General features: G+C 33.5%; 2 protein-coding genes across 2 annotated transcripts; one reads left to right on the top strand and one right to left on the bottom strand.

Moving 5' to 3' along the window:
- Window positions 1-2,030: 2,030 nt before the first annotated feature.
- Window positions 2,031-6,154, top strand: LOC112034008 (uncharacterized). Its single transcript, XM_065763228.1, has 9 exons — window positions 2,031-2,754; window positions 3,673-3,753; window positions 3,867-3,950; window positions 4,138-4,218; window positions 4,489-4,628; window positions 4,770-4,911; window positions 5,013-5,067; window positions 5,564-5,626; window positions 5,738-6,154. Exons 2-9 carry the CDS (start codon window positions 3,692-3,694, stop codon window positions 5,813-5,815), a joined length of 705 nt encoding a protein of 234 aa, XP_065619300.1. The 5' UTR covers window positions 2,031-2,754; window positions 3,673-3,691; the 3' UTR covers window positions 5,816-6,154.
- A 5,792-nt stretch (window positions 6,155-11,946) lies between these two features.
- On the bottom strand, window positions 11,947-17,136 carry LOC136063202 (E3 ubiquitin-protein ligase BOI-like). The gene is made up of 5 exons (XM_065763226.1): window positions 16,737-17,136; window positions 16,579-16,637; window positions 14,815-14,997; window positions 13,150-13,511; window positions 11,947-12,605 (listed from the first exon to the last, which is right to left on the bottom strand). Exons 3-5 carry the CDS (start codon window positions 14,918-14,920, stop codon window positions 12,054-12,056), a joined length of 1,020 nt encoding a protein of 339 aa, XP_065619298.1. The 5' UTR covers window positions 14,921-14,997; window positions 16,579-16,637; window positions 16,737-17,136; the 3' UTR covers window positions 11,947-12,053.

The raw sequence follows: 17,136 nt of genomic DNA, 5'->3' as shown, positions 1-17,136 counted from the left end.
TCCTTTATGCAAACTCTATTGGAATATTAGTTTCGCGGAGAGATGGTTGATCAATGACCCTTTCAACTGTTGGGATTTTGTATCTCATACAAAAACACACGCAGCGGAAGCAACAAAAACACGGATCTACTTCAATCATGAAAGATAAACATGTAACCATGAATTCTAGAATCAAAGAATAGAAAGTGTACCTTGATGCAGTGGATTTCAAAACCAAACTTGAGAATACCTTCAATCTTCATCTCAATTCCACGTGGTGCCCAAGATGTGTGGTCTCTCAATCAGTCTTTTGTACATAGATTCCCAAAGAAAAATCCTTCTCCTTCTCCTTGTGGAGAAAAACTGACTTCTTTTTCTTTGTATCTTACGTACGTTAAAACCATTCTCATAGTTTCTTTATTTAATAACACTTATTAAATAATGACTGATTTCTAATTGGGTTAGCCTTTTGGGCCTACCCAATTGGGCTTTAGTTTGTGGCTTGAGATGGGACCAAAGGGACCAATAAGACACTAGCTCCAATGGGCCTTGGGCTTTTCCGTCAACTCTTGACAAGTCCAAAGTTACCATTAATTATATTCAATACCACTATAAGAATATAATTGCACTCTAGGCCTTATCTATAAATTATTTCCCAAGACTTTATTATACATTCAACCCCTTCATTAAAATATTCGTAGTAATACAAAGTCATTAATATTGACTGCCACTTTGAAGGTTACTACATCTTAATCCTTGAGTACCCGGTTTAATCCTTTATGTTATTCATCATATATTTATGAAATCCAATTCCATAAATATATACTTTAGTAACTCTTTACTAAAGTGGTTGGGCCCAACACTCTGAATAACCAAACCCATTAAACTTATCTCAAGAGAATATTTTATATCTCCGTTAAGAGATTATGAATTCCATCTTGAAAATACATGTCCCATCAACACTAAATGCGGCTGCCCAACATACTGAGGTTTTGACCATAACTTATAGATCTCACTCCTGATATATCAAAGCAACCTACATCTCATGATCAGGTCCATTATTCTCTCAGGATTTAGAGTTGATGTAAATAGAAGTCGTGAGCTTTATTATTCATTTGACAGTCATTAGGAGAATAATAAATCTCACAGCGGTCCAGTTCAATATGTCTTAACTCTTAAAACATATCAACATACCAACTAGAAGTCTCCACTTCCATGATCAAGACAAATCATCTTAGTTGATATGTTATAGTCTTCGCAGATGAAATGCCCAATTTCATCACCGACTACGAACTAAAATTCTGAGTTTACAAAGAACTTGTGATTTATATCTTTCTGTGACTTTTCACATAAATCACATACTATGCATCTCATGGACTAAGATAATGTCCCATTAGTTCATAAATGGTCTCATGCAATTAAACAACTTAATTATTCATGACATGCCAATAAATTGGATTTTAGGGCACAAACCCTAACACCTAAAAATAGAAAAGACATCTAGTAAGAAAAAAAAAATGATGGGGGATAATGTTTCAAAATAAAACAATGTATTGTATTCAACGATATTTACCCGACAATAATTTTGCCATGACTCCTCAAGTGCATGAACAGTGTTGGTTTTAGCATCCCAACCAAAACCAGTATGATTTATGAGTGTAGAAAACTCACGATGTAGTAAACGCATCCTATTAAACTTCCCTTTGAATTGTGCCATTGTAAAACTCCGTTTACCTAATTCATTCAATGTAGCTAACATTTTCTTCCAAGTATCGGAACTGAATTGCCCATCTGCCATATTTCCCTTATTGATCTCTTTCAACATTATGTCAATAAATAGTTTATCAAGTTGTGATGTCCAAAGGCTATCTTCATTAATTGAACTGTTTCCTTTCATCTATTATAATACAATAAAACATGAAAACAACTAAGGAACAACCTTTATAAACACAACCATCAAATACAACTAAGAAATAGCTTAAAAGATTCAAACAAACACAGCTTCTAATTAATAGTGCATTTTGATCACCATAAAACCCAACCTACCCAAAATGCCATTCTCCTTATTATTAGCTAAATAGTTTACTTAATTAAGGGAATACATTCTTTGCTATATACTACAAACACAAAACATATGGTCAGGCTATGTTACTAGGTAGTCCATCAGCACAAAGGCTTGTCCAACCATTATGGTCAGTCGGTTCACAACCGAAGCCAAGGTAAATTTTGCAGGATCATTTTGGGGGTCATCTTCAAATAGCTCTTTTTTTGGTTGCTTTTCTCATTTCCCTTTATTTTCAATTTTATTCTGGGGAGGGTGATAAATTGGAGAGATAAGAAGAGGGTTTTTTTTTTTGGGCCGTGGGTTTTGCTCCTATCTAATGTGTAAATGAATAAATATTGGGGAAAGGACGAAAGGATATATTTGGGGAGTAAAAGGGGACACTAGTTAGAGTTTACAACATTTATGTTCTTCAATTTTGTGTTGTGTTGGGGGTGGTGTACATAGAGAGGAATGGTTTTTCTCTTTGAGAGACCTGGGTATAAGTTTGTAATTGTGAAAAAATGGTTGGATGAACTCTCCTCACGATCTTCACTTCTCCACTCTTCCCTATGATTTTTCTTTCTTCCTCCACCGCCTGCCCAGCCGCCGACAGACCCGCAAAGCCTGCCAAGCTCCGACCCACCCCTTCAGTAAGGAGAAGAGTTCTGTTCGTTGACTTCACCGACGCAGGGAAAGGGCTTTCCAACGGCACCAATCGAAACCCATTTCAGGTACGCTTCGATTTTCCCCCAAAGTTTATTTATCCCGATCGAAACCCATGTGAAATTTTGTCCATTGAGGATGGGTATGATGCTCGGTTGTGTGTGCGTGTGAAATTTTGGCGTTGGTGGTGGCATTGGGTTTAATGGAGTTGGTAGACTTGTAAATTTCACATGGGGTTTGATCATTTTGTGTTGTAGTTTATAGATTTGATAGATTTTCCCATGTAAAACTCAGGAGCGCAACATGAGCTTTGGTTTTTATAGGTGGTGGTGGTGTGTTTGCTACTGAGTTTCTGTTTTGAAAGTATGGAATTGATAGGTGCTTTGGGTTTTATGTTTTATGTCAGTATAGAGTTGATTTGGTTTCCAAAGCATTACAATTTCCAGCCTCAGTCAGTGAAGTTTACATAAAAACAAAAATAAAATTGAAAAGCTGCAAAAATGGTAGACAAGGGCAGCAAAGGAAGAGGTTGTCACCAGAGAGTACATATATGCTTTATGTAAATGGTTGTTGATGGGTTGATAGTTTACTCTAATAAGACTGTTTCCTGGCAATTGAGAAATTGTTTTAGTGAAAAAAAAATTTGTATATATATATAATTTGGGATTAAAAAAATATTATTGTTACACTAGGCGATTATTTGCTATTATGTGGCGGTTGCGGTTGCGGTTGTGGTGGCTGCAGTTGTGATTGCTATTTATTGTAGTGGATATATAATTTTATTGTAATGGATATATTATTTTATTGTAGTAGATATATTATTTTATTATGTTATTTATATTATTTTTTTTGTATTGAAAGCTAAAATAAAACCACTGATATTGGGTGTTTTGTAAATTGAGGTGGTAAAATAGATAAAGTAGCATTTTGTGATGCCAAATTGCTAAATTTATGGCTCTACCAATGTGAATGCTCTAATACTGCAGAAACGAAGAAGGTAGGACAATGGCTCCATACAAAGACGAGCCTCCGGCAGTTCGCGTCTATACAGTTTGTGACGAATCCAGGTCTCTCTCACTTTCTCTCTCTCTTGTGTTTTCTTACTAAAAATTTGGAAGTAATGTAAAAACCTTTCAATAACTATTGTTTTTTTTTTTTGGTGCATATTTATCTAAGGCAGGTATCTGATTGTGAGGAATGTTCCAGCATTAGGTTGTGGGGATGACTTGTTCAAATTGTTCTCCTCCTATGGAGATGTTGAAGAGTAAGTTCAACAATTTTTTTTTTAAACCAAAATTATGGAAACTGAGAATGACCCAATTGGTAATTCAAGGAGAAAACCAAATTGTGACACATTGTTCATTATTTTCACAGATTAAAATCTTTGTTTGCCATTTTAAGTATTTATTTTTTGGTGGGGATTGTTTTTTGTGTGTTGCTTTTATCTTTAGGTGTAAGCCAATGGATGCAGAGGACTGCGAGCCTTTCACTGATGTTTACTGGATCAAATTTCACCTTGTCAGCAGTGCCAGGTGATTAAATAAGTAAAACCCAGTTAGTACTTTGGAGTATGCTAGCCAATGGTTTGAATTGTTAATAGATAGATTAAACTAAGAAGCACGGACACGGGTATGACACGACTAATTTCAGAAATATTATAACATGAAATGAAATGGTTGGTACAACACTGGTATAACATGGGTATGACACCCTAAATGAAGTGTCCATGCTTCCTAGACATTAAATTGAGTACCACATTTTCTTGATAACGGATGAACAGAATCAATATTTATGTTTGATAGGTTTGCAAAGAAAAAATTGGACGAGTTTGTTTTCCTTGGGAATCGGCTGCAGGTTTCATATGCACCTCAATTTGAGAGTCTCTCTGACACAAAGGATAAGCTAGAAGGGAGGAGAAGGGAGGTCCTAGCACGATTAAATCGTACGTTTTCGTGTATAGTAGGCATGATTTTAACAACTGTATCTGTGAGGCATGCAATAGGGCCATCTTCTGTGTTTCTCAAATGAATTCTTTTTTTTTTTTTTTTTGGGTGTCTTATTTGCATTATCATTCTGTTCTCAGCCGCAAGATCCAAAGGGCCTCCTGGTTCTATCCCAGGTGTTTCAACTGAGGCTTCACTAGTTGCAACTCCATCAGAGATCAACTACCTTCCAAATTCCTCACAAATGAACTGCATTCCCCAACAGTTAAATTCTAACCAAAGGTGGTATCCTGTTTAAATTTGCTCTGCTGTATTTTCCCCATAGAGCTGTCATCAGCTGTTTCCTATTGTTGTAATTGATGGATTTTCTATGCTTTCTGCAGGAGCTCTAGGGATTTAGTTAATAAACCTCCAATCACTCAAGTTTCCTCTGACAAGGTTTTTTTTTTTTTACTTTTCTTGTGCTTTGGCGTTGTAACATATTCATTCTGTTACTAAGTCTCACTCTTTAAGATGCATTTTTGAATTGAGGAATTGCCTTTCACCATTGCAACTTCTTTTAAAATAAATCCTACTTGAAATGGAATGTTTTTTTTAAGATTCCTCATGCATGGTCATAGCCTCATAGAAACCTCCATTCTTTGTTATCTCCTTGTAAGTCAGTAAGGGACTTACATTTTGGTGACTATTTAATTAATGGTTGAGGTTTATCATCCTTGAACTAATCATTTATTTATTTTTATAAATCTTGTAACTGTTATAGTTAGATACCACAGAATCTTTTGTACATCATATATTGGATGATATGTATGGCTTCCAGGTTAATAGCACACCTTAAGTTGAATTTGGATATTTTTGTGAAATTCTGTAGAAGTTAGCTGTTATATATGATATGGGGCTAACATTTGTGCCTCTGTCTTCTAATTAATTTCAGGATTATTTTGAATCTCAATCAATGAATCGGACAGTTAGGTTGGTAAGGGAGAAGTTCAATAAGGTGATAACCCTCTATTGCATAATTTTTTTTTCCAAAAGCTTCTCACTAGTTTTGGATTTTGAAAATTGTTTTAGGTGTGGAACTTTGAAAACAATTTCTTTTTCTGTCTAGATTCAATCAAGTAGTGAGCATCTACAAGCTGAGTCTGCATCAAAGAAACCTCGAGTAGACAATAGAAGAAGAATCTAACAGATTGTGAAAGATGAAGAGAGCTGAGTTTTTTCTACAAGGTGTTTTTTCATCTCACCTAAACCTCCTACATGCGCACGCCTGTAAGCTACATCCATCAAATTTTTATAATGTAAATGCTATGTCCTCATTTCTTTTTCTCTTTCTTTTTCTTTTTTCCCTTCTGTATGTGTATCTTGTAATCCTTAAAGTCTTCATAAGAACAATATTCAACATTGTAAAAATTTTGTGATATATAGATTACACAGTTTTGCATAATTGAGTCCAAAGAGATCATGTATTGGTTACAATATATTTCTATGGAAAATGAAGAGGAATTTCCTATTCTTCTGTTTATCATTTACCCAAGTCCTTGTGGCCTACCAAGCTCAATTTAAGTTCTTGATATGCCTAGAACAAAAAAAAAAAAGAAAAACACATAAGTGCCTATATTGGAGCCTCTCTATTCTGCTTTTTCATGGGACATATGCTCTAATTTTTCAATGATTTTTGAATGGTTTTCCTGAAACATTTGTTTTCAGTAATAATGTCATGACATCTGCTCTTCAGCTTTCCCCTTTTTCGGCTTCCCTCTGTGTCATTGACATAGTATTAGATGTTACACATTCCCCCACCCTCATCTCTCGCTCTCTCTCTCCTAAAAAAAGATATGGCATTAATTGATCTATGCAGAAGTGCATAGAGTGCACATAGCCGGGACTTGAAGTGCTATGTATAAAAATTGTAAAAATTAACTGTGCATATGCAGTGAGATGGTACTTGAGAATGACTCAAAATGGCTATTAAATCCCAGAGATTAATTTATTATATTAAGCACAAGAATTAGAAGGCTATAAGAGAAGTTTAGTTAGAATCTCCTTCAAAATTTGCCAAAAAAATCTTTAAAGAGCAAGTAGGTATAGGTTTAAGAGTCAATGAGTTCCAACTTAAATGGCATCGCTCACTCTGTGAGAGAGTTCTTTAAGGAGTAAGTAGATACAGGTTCAAGAATAAATGAGTTCTAATTTAAATGGCATTGCTCACTTTGTAAGAGAGTTCTTTAAAGAGTAACTAGGTACAGGTTTTAGAGTCAACAGTTTCTAACTTAAACAGGACTAGCTCACTTTGTAAGATAGTTCTTTAAAGAGTCAGTAGGTACAGGTTTAAGAGTCATTTTCTTAAATATATGGCACTTGCTCACTTTGTAAGAGTAAGGTGGAGGATGAGGTGGTGGGATTATATAAACTACTGGATGCATGTGTAATTACCAATAAAAAAAGTAGGTACAGGTTCAAGATAGTGCCAGATAATGACTTTGCAATGGCTGCTTGGCTATATTTCTATACGTTTTCCAGATACACAGCATTAGTGATGACAACCTTAGAGCAATTGCATCAGTGGGTATAATAGAAAAAGTGCTTAAATTTACACATTTTTGTTCAAAAACAGCCCACATCAGTGGGTGCATAAGTGTGTATATTTACACATCTATTACAGTAACTGTGTATTACTGTAGCTGTGCATATCATTATTTTATATATTTTTTTCTCTCACCTCTCTTCTTTCTCCATCTGACTTCTCTCTCTCTCTCTCTCTCTCTTCCTCTAAATGGGACAAAACTGATCGACCACCAACCATTGTCCAACCACCACTGCAACAGCACCACCCACCACCACAACCTAGCAACACCCCCCATCACAACTGTAGCCAATCACAACAGCTTACAATTTAACACAAAATTGACCCAAAAATCAACAAAAAATTAAACTAAAATCAACAAAAAAATCAACCCAAAATAAACAAAAACACAAACCAAATTCAAAGGAAACCCAAAAAACCCAGAAATCCTGCTTTGCCTCAATCTAGAAAACCCATATCACCTCAACCCAAAAAACCCTCTGATTGGGTCTTCATTCGACCTATGCTGTCTTGGTTGTTACCCTCTGATTGGGTCTCCATAGATGCCTAACTTTAAAGCCTAAACCAAAGGAACAAGAAAGAAACAAAGAAAGAAAATTTGATTGAAGAGAAGAAGGGTTTAACAAAAGGGAGAGATCAGAAGAGAGAGGGGAAGAGGAGAGGAGTGACTTTGAGAAGACAGCAGTTTCTAAGTTTTTGTTTTGGGTTTCGTGAGAAGGTCCACAACTTTGTTGTTCCAAATGCATGGGTCATATTGAGAAACAGAGAATGGAGATTAATGGTGGGTTGACAAAGATTAGTGGGGTTTTGGCTAGGTCAGATTGAGAAACAGAGGACGGAGATCAGGTTGCAAGAGAGAGACCACATGTATTCTTTTATGGGTTGAGGGAAGGAGATTAGGGAAGGGAAGAATACAGAGGATGGAGAAACCAAGAGAGGCTAATGAGAGAGAACCGGAGGAATTAAAGGTAAAAAAAATAATAAAAAATTTGATTATTAAATTGAAATAGTGTGTAAAATAGATAGACTAATGTAGTTATTTTGTAAAAGTGACTGTGTAAAATAGAAAAAATAGGTTCTTAGTGTAAAATAGACAGAAGAATTTAGACTAACTGATGTGAATGCTTTTAAAATACAAATGCCTTTAAGTAGCCGAGCTAATTAGCCGGTGCCCCTGCTTTTGCATGGAGTCATCCTAACCAAAAAACACTCTTTAAGACCTGCAATTTTTTCCTTTCTCATTGACCCACAAACAACTATACCAGCTGCCACCAATTGAGGAGTCTGAAAGAACAACCAAACAACAACTGAGTCGCCCAAGTATCAGAATTCAAGCGAGTTTAAGTGAAGGGATGCAGGATGGCTTGCCATAATAAAAAATAAAAACCACTCTTTGCGTAACACTTCTCTGTAATGTAATGCCTTTCAGCGTAATAACTAGAAGCAACAAAAAAAAATCTTAAAGGCGGGATATCTTAAGTGCATATTAAGTAGGCTCATGAATCATGAGGTACAAACATGCGTATCATATGAATCGTATTTAATCAATGAATTGGATGTATTTTGCAATATATAAATATGAGTTTATATATTTTATTTTTTATTTTAATTTTTTAGATTTGGTCTGAGTCTAGCAAGTTGTTGAACTTGTTTTACCTCAAGTTTCTTGAAAACACTGTGTACAAGAAAATTGCTTTGTCCATGACCTCTCTCCTTTCAAAATTTGGGTCACACATAAGTTTTGGTCTACTCTTATCTCCTCTCTCTCTCTATTGGCATTCATCTAATGAGTCTTAAATTCGCAATCTCACCTTACACCTAACATCTACAAGGGAAGGAGGTATCAATTGGGTTAGAGATCATTGGCTTCTTCTCTTCTCTACTTCTCTTCTTTTTGTTTCCTCGCATCCTTTTCTATTCCCCTTCTAATACATTGGGACAACAAATGCAACCATAACCCAAGAGACACTCTTGGTTCTAAGCAGTGAGTTCTCTCCAAATTTTTTGTTTAAATTAAAGATATGTTGTTCTTTAACCTTGTCAATATTTTTTATTTTGTATTTTGAAATTTTAGAAACTTTATATTGGAATTCTTTGTGCTAATAGATTATGAACAAACATTTTCTATTTTAAGGAAATAAATCCAGGTCTTTAGCAAAAATAATAATAATTAAAAATAAAAAAAGAAATGTATTAAGGACGCGTGATTTTGATTATATAATTTAATATAAGTAAATATGTGTGTATATATATATATACATAGAATTAAGATATGATTCCATGTCTAATATTTATAATATAATATACATTTAGTGCTAGGTAATTGTATACATAAGTGTTCGATTAAATTGGTCTGATTGAATATGTCTCAAGTTTATAATAAACTAGTATTATATTTAAAATAATAATAATAATAATAATAACTAGTATTATATCTGTGCAGTGCACAGATTAAGAAAATTCATATACAAACTAAGAACATATTTTAATAATATAATCTAAATTGAACGGTAACATAGATAATAAAAATAAAATGACAAAAGTTATTTCAAATTACGTGACGAAAGCATATCCTGTATATCAATTTATTTTAATATATTACTATTAAAATAAATAAATTTCCTTTATATTTCTTGAAATTTTTTATATTTAATTTTAATCAGAGTAGTACCAAGTTTCTTAAAACTTTGATAAAAGTTTAAGTTAGAGCAAATTATTTTATTATTTTTAATGTACTTATAGCAGGCACAATTGTCAGACCCAACTTTTGTTGTTGTAACAAAAAATTTATGATTGATGACTGAAATAATTTTAAATAAATAATGAAACTTCTCCTAATTTGTAGAGATTTTGGTTAATTGGAATAGTATTTCCAAACTTAATGAAACTTTAACAAAAAAAATTTCATCTCAAGCAAAATATGTTAATGAGTGTAAAACTCAGCCCTTTTTTTTTTTTTTTTTTTTAAGATAGTTTTAACCCTGCTCTTGATAATAGTTCTTTATCATCAGACCAAGACACCAATCAGTTTTTGGTGTAGACGGGGATTGAATTCTAGATTTCTTATTCAACAAATCATTATGATAACCATTTAAATGATATAAAATAAATAATGGAACTTGTTTTAAATATTTCAAATCTTTTGGTAGTATAATTTATTTCGAGAAGTATTTCTTTTTAAGTATTTGAAAATTAAATGATAGAGTTTCCTTGCAATAAGTGTCCGTTTGACATGATTAATTTTGTCAACTTATTTTACTATTCAGTTTATTTTTACTACTATTTATGGGTTTTACTGCATTTTTTGGTACTATTTATGGGTCCCACTATACTATTTTAAGTAACTTTTACCTTTATTTACAGTACTTTCAATAAAAAAATTTTAATTTCAGTAAAATAAATGGATCCCAAACAGATCTTAAGTATGCTAATTATTTTACTGATTATTTAATATACTTTATAGTATCCAAATGACATAAGGAGCACAAGTAGAAAGGAAAGGAAAAAATAAAAATAAAAATAAAGGTGTCCATTTAGTCCAACCACAATGGATGACAAAATTTTATTATAGTGTATAATATGATTTGATTTAGACATGAGCATAATATGTAATTTTATTGTAAATGTTTTGGTGACAATAGTATAATTTCACATCTCTATAAGGTCAGATGGTATATTGGATGTATTTATTTCACATGGAAGGATTTGTGTGTGTGTGTGTGTGTTTAGATAGGATTTAGTGACAATTTGTGTGAATTTCTATTACTTTCAGTTCACAGTAATTCATTTGAGGGTACTACTTGAAACCATTTTAAATGTTAGTGGTTTTAATTGAAACCCAAACTTATAAAGGAATTATACAAGCTACATGTGTCTTTTATAAATGGTACCTGCCTGTCACTAGGTAAGTATAACTACTTGCTACCAGATTCTCAAAAAAAAAGCTGCTTGTTACCAAAAAGAAAATTTTCTTTTATAAATGGTAGCTGCTTGGCACTAGGAAGGTATAGCTACTTGCTACCAAAAAGAAATGCCACTTAATTTGTGCAACTACGATTTATAAGGCCTAATTTTTATTAGGAATCTCAGATAATACATCATATGGTTATTAATAAAAACTTCTTCATGTATTAAATCATGAAAAATGCTAACAAGTGCTCTTAATGCATTGATTAATAATCTATTTTAAGAAAATTTTGATATCACTTTTATGAAAAATGAAAAAAACTATCAATACATTAATTGTTTTTTTTTTCCCCGTAAAAACTTTATTTAACTGGATTATTAATTAATACTCTAAAAATACTCGTTTGCACGTCCCTTAAATCATTTGGCTAATCAAATTAATTAAATAAGTCAAACGACTCATTAAATATGTCATGCTACCAATAATACACGCAGATTATCGGATTGTCATTTGAGTGACTTGAGTCCTATAGTGGGGTTGAAAGGATTTTCCACCAAGAATTAAGGGTAAACTCTGTCCTAATATAGGTGAAACAAGCCAATCATTGTCAGAGGCCCTCAGCCTTTCCTTGTATACTCATTAAATTAAACGTGAAAAGCATACCAGATTAACTCAAACAACATGACATTCACAAAATATGCTTTTTCCTTTGCCAATAAAAATGCTCACATTTTTTATTGTTCACCTAGTTGATTATGATATGCCAACTTTTTCTCATTAGTTTCACATCCACTAGATGAGAGGGAGAGAGAGACAAGGAAGTATCTACAGAAAAATCACACGTGCTCTATTTATGAACATAATTGGTTCCCCACATATGATTCACAATTTCAGGGATGTAGAGTAATTGATTTTTCATTTTCATGGTATAATTTAGGCTAGGTACACTTGGAAACTACCAGTTTTCATCAACTGGCATACAGGACAGGCACTAATTAACCCATCACAGTCCTTGCATAAACACAAGTGCCTACAAGGCATCAATAACATAGACACCTCCCTTGCCTTGCATGCCCTGCAAGTCATGTGCTCCTTCAAGCCTTGGTAATTCCTGGAAATAGATTTTGAAGGCCCACCTGGAATGCTGAGGTAGTTGTTTGGGTCGATATATGAGGCAGTATCATCAACTTCACTGTCTCCAAATCCTTCCTTCCCTTGTTCTGCGCCCTGTGATATTGCCTGCTGGAGATTGCTCTTCAGGACATTGACAATCGACTCATTGTACTTTGCTCTATAGTGCCAATTCTGGGCTTCAATGGCTACCTGCTTTATTTTCTCTACCAGTTCCTTGTTCTTACGGTTCATGTTATCTATTTCTATTTCTTTCTCACGTAACTTTTTACTTACGCCTTTCTCTATAGTGGCAAGGAAAGAAGCCATGTGTCTCTGCTTCAAGTCCCTCACCCCTTTTGCCAAGTGTTCCTCCTGGTTGAAAAGTAATGAAAAGATTATTTCAAATGTACTAAAAAAAAAAGCAGAAAATGATCACAAGAATATTATAAAATCAGCTTGAAAATTCCGTTTTAGTCGAGTATGAAAGTATACTGTACAGATGCTAGAGCACCGAAAACCATCATTCATAATCCTCCAGCCAGGTCTCCAAGATACAACATTGATGAAAAACATTGATGCCATCAAAATATTTACATCTAAAGTATACTATTTCAAAGGGGATTCTTCATTTGAGATACCAATGTCAGCAGATTTGGATTTCATTGAAGAAAATCAAATTGACTAGGAAAGAAAGAATTGAAATGACACAAGGTTATAATTCAACAGGAAAAACAGATCAATAATTTCTTTTGGCCAATAAAATCAAGAATGGGGGAAAGTAAATTAAAAAGACTTTGTCAATGATTGAACAGCTGTTGCAAAGCAATCGTCTATAATTAAACAGTTACCCAGAATCATTTGGCACTAAACTGGTACGACATGTATATTTATACGATTACATAGGGGGGAGCAATACCTGAATTTTGATATACTGGTCAAACTCTTCTTTCTGCCGATCAAGCTCAGTCCTAATATTGTCACCAAGGGACAAGATGATTGATGGTGCAGCCGTCATACTTCCACTTGCAGAAGTTACAGACGAATTTCGTTCATCATCATCATATGATAATCGTAACCCTGTTGATACAGCATTCGGGTTTGGAATGCTTGCTGAGCGATCAACTTCATCTTGACAGGCATTGTAATTTAAGGATATCTGAAGTTTTTGCTGCCTTGAGATATCTTCCATTTCCCTGCCTCGTTTATTTGGCCGAAGCATAGGAGTAATATGCTCATTTCCAAAATAATTTACCGGATCAACACTACATCCAGCTGGCACTGCATCATAACATGCATATTCATTATGCCTAGAGACCAGTGACTACATTTCAGAAAATATAGAAAAGGAAAAGAGGAAATATGACTATCAAATTACAAATATAGAAGGAAGGAAAAAAAAAATGACCATGCAGTCCAATACACAAGAAGTGTATATATTTAGAACCAACTGTGCAAGTGATCTTTTCCTCTTATCATATTGGAAAATTTATGTTAAATGATGGTCATATTTCATCTCATCTCAGCTTTATTCACATGAGTTCTATGCTCATAGCTGGCAAGAGGTAGGCTCTAGATAGTGGCAATGAAATTTTGATAACTACAATGGACATGTTGTAACTTATGCATAACAAATTAAATATTACTGGTTTGATCCTATTAAGAAACTTGCTTAATGTCTCATTAGTATTTTGTATTCATCTACTTTCAAATATAAATCAGATTTTCTAGTTTGATTTACATCCAAAACAAGGCTCCAAATACTAGTAATATTGGTGTCAGGTACCCAAGATCAATTATTTGTGACCAAAAGATGATAATATTGATATTAGTATAAGTACTTCAAAAGACAAAAAAAATAAAAAGTTTCAGTAACAAAGACCTCTTTCTAGCATAAGAATAACAGAATTTTTTATTTTGTTTATTTCTCAAAGAGAATATGCCAACATATCCATCTTTAAGCATAAAGATTTTGGTCACAGGTAAAAGAAACTCCAAAAAAGTAACTGCAATGTTGATGAAGATATGGAAAAAAATTCAAAAAAGAAAACGGTAAAAGAATATTCATGTCGATATGATGTTATTATCCTCTTTTCTAAGGTTGACTTATCTAAATTTTAAAAATATTCATTTTGCACTACTATTTAATCTCATAACCTTATCTCAAAAGTTAATAAATCCTGACTGCTTGTAAAAGAAGGTCAAATACAGACATTTTGCGATGATGATGAGTGACGGTGGTGATGATAGGGAAAAATTCTATAAAACAAAAAACAAGAATGGTTTCCACCAATGTGCCACTCTGTGTCATCATAAATGAGGCACAGATAGGAAGGATGGGTTCTGTTTCCACTTTCCATCTCTAATAGGAAAGCAATTTTATAAATGATAATCAGGAAAAATTACAGTACTTATTAATCAACCTATGAATCCAAAAATACACTCCAGCATGAAGGCAAAAGATCCCCAATAAAAGCTTATAACAATACCATAAGCAATATGATAAACATAATAGTATGCATTGAATAGAGTCATGACATTCAAAGCATTATAACTGCACTAACAAATGCAGAAGAGAACTCACGACTGCCAAATAACTGCAGCTTATTTGATGCATCAGTCTGAAACTGGAAACGATTCTCATCAAGGAAAGCAGGATGCACAGGATTGCCATTGTTGCCTCCCAACATTTTCCTCAAAGAAAAATAAATTCCTCTTTTTACTTGCTCCTGAAGAACTAGAGTAAAATAACCAGTGGAAATCCTACCTGTCAAAAAAAGAGGAAAATGTTTTAATATGACAAGCTAGAAACAGCTGATATTCTAGCAATTCTAAAGAATGCAGGCAGAAAACCTTATATACAAAGAACAAATTCACGAAAATGACTGGTTCCTTCTCAAGAAATGATCATATACGATACATGCTAGGTTCATCATCTAAGGCTTTAGTCTTGATGCATAATTCAAGACACTCACAAATTTGTATCTCATTCACAGTGTTTGGAAGACGGTTTATGTGATACACCTAAAACATTTGACATTAATTTCAGATAATCCATAAGCATTAGAGGTAAAACCCATAAAAAGTTAGAGACAGGCTATGGATGAGAATTTTCAATGACTACAATACAATTCAAACCTACCAAGTGCAATATAGTTTTCCATTTGACATTAGAGATACACTGCTAGCTAGCAATTAAAGATAAGTTGTTATTGCTATGCATAGTTTACGCATTGTCTCTCTTTGTTTGACTTCCCTAATTCTGTTAGTTTTTCCATTTGATTGGTTTGTATTCATTTCTGTGCAGTGAGTTTACTATTGTAACCTCATTGTACTTTTATTATCAATAAAGATTGTTATTACCTATCAAAAAAAAAAAAAAATTATATTTGCCCTCATGAGCATGCAAACAGAATGTGACACCATAAATAATTAAATTCCAAAACTTCAGCAAAGGCTTCTTTATATAAAATCTGAATCTACTTGATGAATTTCTCACCCATTTAACAAACTTAGATGTTAATAAATATAACCATACAAACAAAAGAATGAAGAAGTCAGCCTTAGGTTTCCAACCGGAGTAGTACGATGGGACCAAAAACAACATCTCCACTCTAAGATAACATGTAAAACACAGCTCTTTATGTGGCACTATCAAAACCTAAAAATAGCATATTGCTAAAAATTCATAAACATTCCATTTAATTCTTTGAAATCAAAGAAATCCATAAACCACACTGCCAAAAAGGTAAAAAGTATATATATACATATATACACACAAAAATAACATATACACATTATTAAATATTAAACAGATAATCCATTGACTTACAAACAAAAAGGAAAACACATGAGCAAAAGCAAGTTTAAAAGATAAGAGCTGATAAGCTTATAAAAAAAGAAAAGAAATAAAACGTCATGGTGGTCAAGATTGAGAAAGCCAGATGCATATAAGATAAACCCAATTGCAAACTAGAGAGAGACAAGGGATCCATGATACCCAGAAAGGTGAATTAGACATATAGAGGGAAGTAGATATACAGAGAGATTAGAACCCAAAAGAATGAACTTTTTTGTTTTGCTGAATAATCAAGATTAGAACTTGAAAATATTTTCTTCACACCAAAGATGAGAGAATCTAGTAATCAGAAAAGTGAGTTGACCAAAAATTTTCAGATGACATAAACAGACAGAAGAAAGGAAAGAAAGGAAAAAAAAAATCTCATACTATGCAAGATAATAGATTTCCTCCAAGATTGTGGTCAATCTGTAAAAACATATGAGAATCCACACACAAATGTTCATATAAAAAGCAATCTAAATACTAAAACATCATAATCCAAGTTACCTTGAGATAAAGCAGCCTGTTTGATGCACTCTCAAGAAAGACAAGGAATGCCCCAGATCCTGTAATCCCACCACAACTCTCAATCCACCATAGAAACGTATAAAAAAAAATACCCAACAGAAAAGAACAAGAAGATAGCACGTGAAGTAGATAGATACCTTAAAAATGCAAGCTTTTTGGTAAGGAGGGTAAGAGGGAACGATCAAAAATGATGTTCCATCAAAACGATCTGGGAAAATGCAAGAAAGAACTTAGAGAGCCAGATGGGTCACAGAGGTGTATGATAACTGACAGAGAGAGAAAGAGAAAGAGAAAGAGAGAGAGTAAGTAATGGTTGGAGTTGATGAAAGAATGGTGCGGTGAGAGTAGGAGGAGTGTGTTAAAGAAATAAAGAAAGAGAGAGAGAGAGAATGGATGAAATGAATGAATGAAAGAATGAATGAATGAATCAAAGAATCGGTGGTAGTGGTTACGCAAACCGATTTCCGTTCTTACTTTCTTTACTTTCTTACTTTCTTTTTTGTTTTTTCTTTTATTTTGTTGCAGTTTGTTCTGCTC

The sequence above is a fragment of the Quercus suber genome, unplaced genomic scaffold (genome assembly GCF_002906115.3).
Source record: "Quercus suber isolate HL8 unplaced genomic scaffold, Cork oak 2.0 scaffold_498, whole genome shotgun sequence".
NCBI lineage: Eukaryota > Viridiplantae > Streptophyta > Magnoliopsida > Fagales > Fagaceae > Quercus > Quercus suber.
This window is presented reverse-complemented; position numbering and strand designations above follow the sequence as displayed.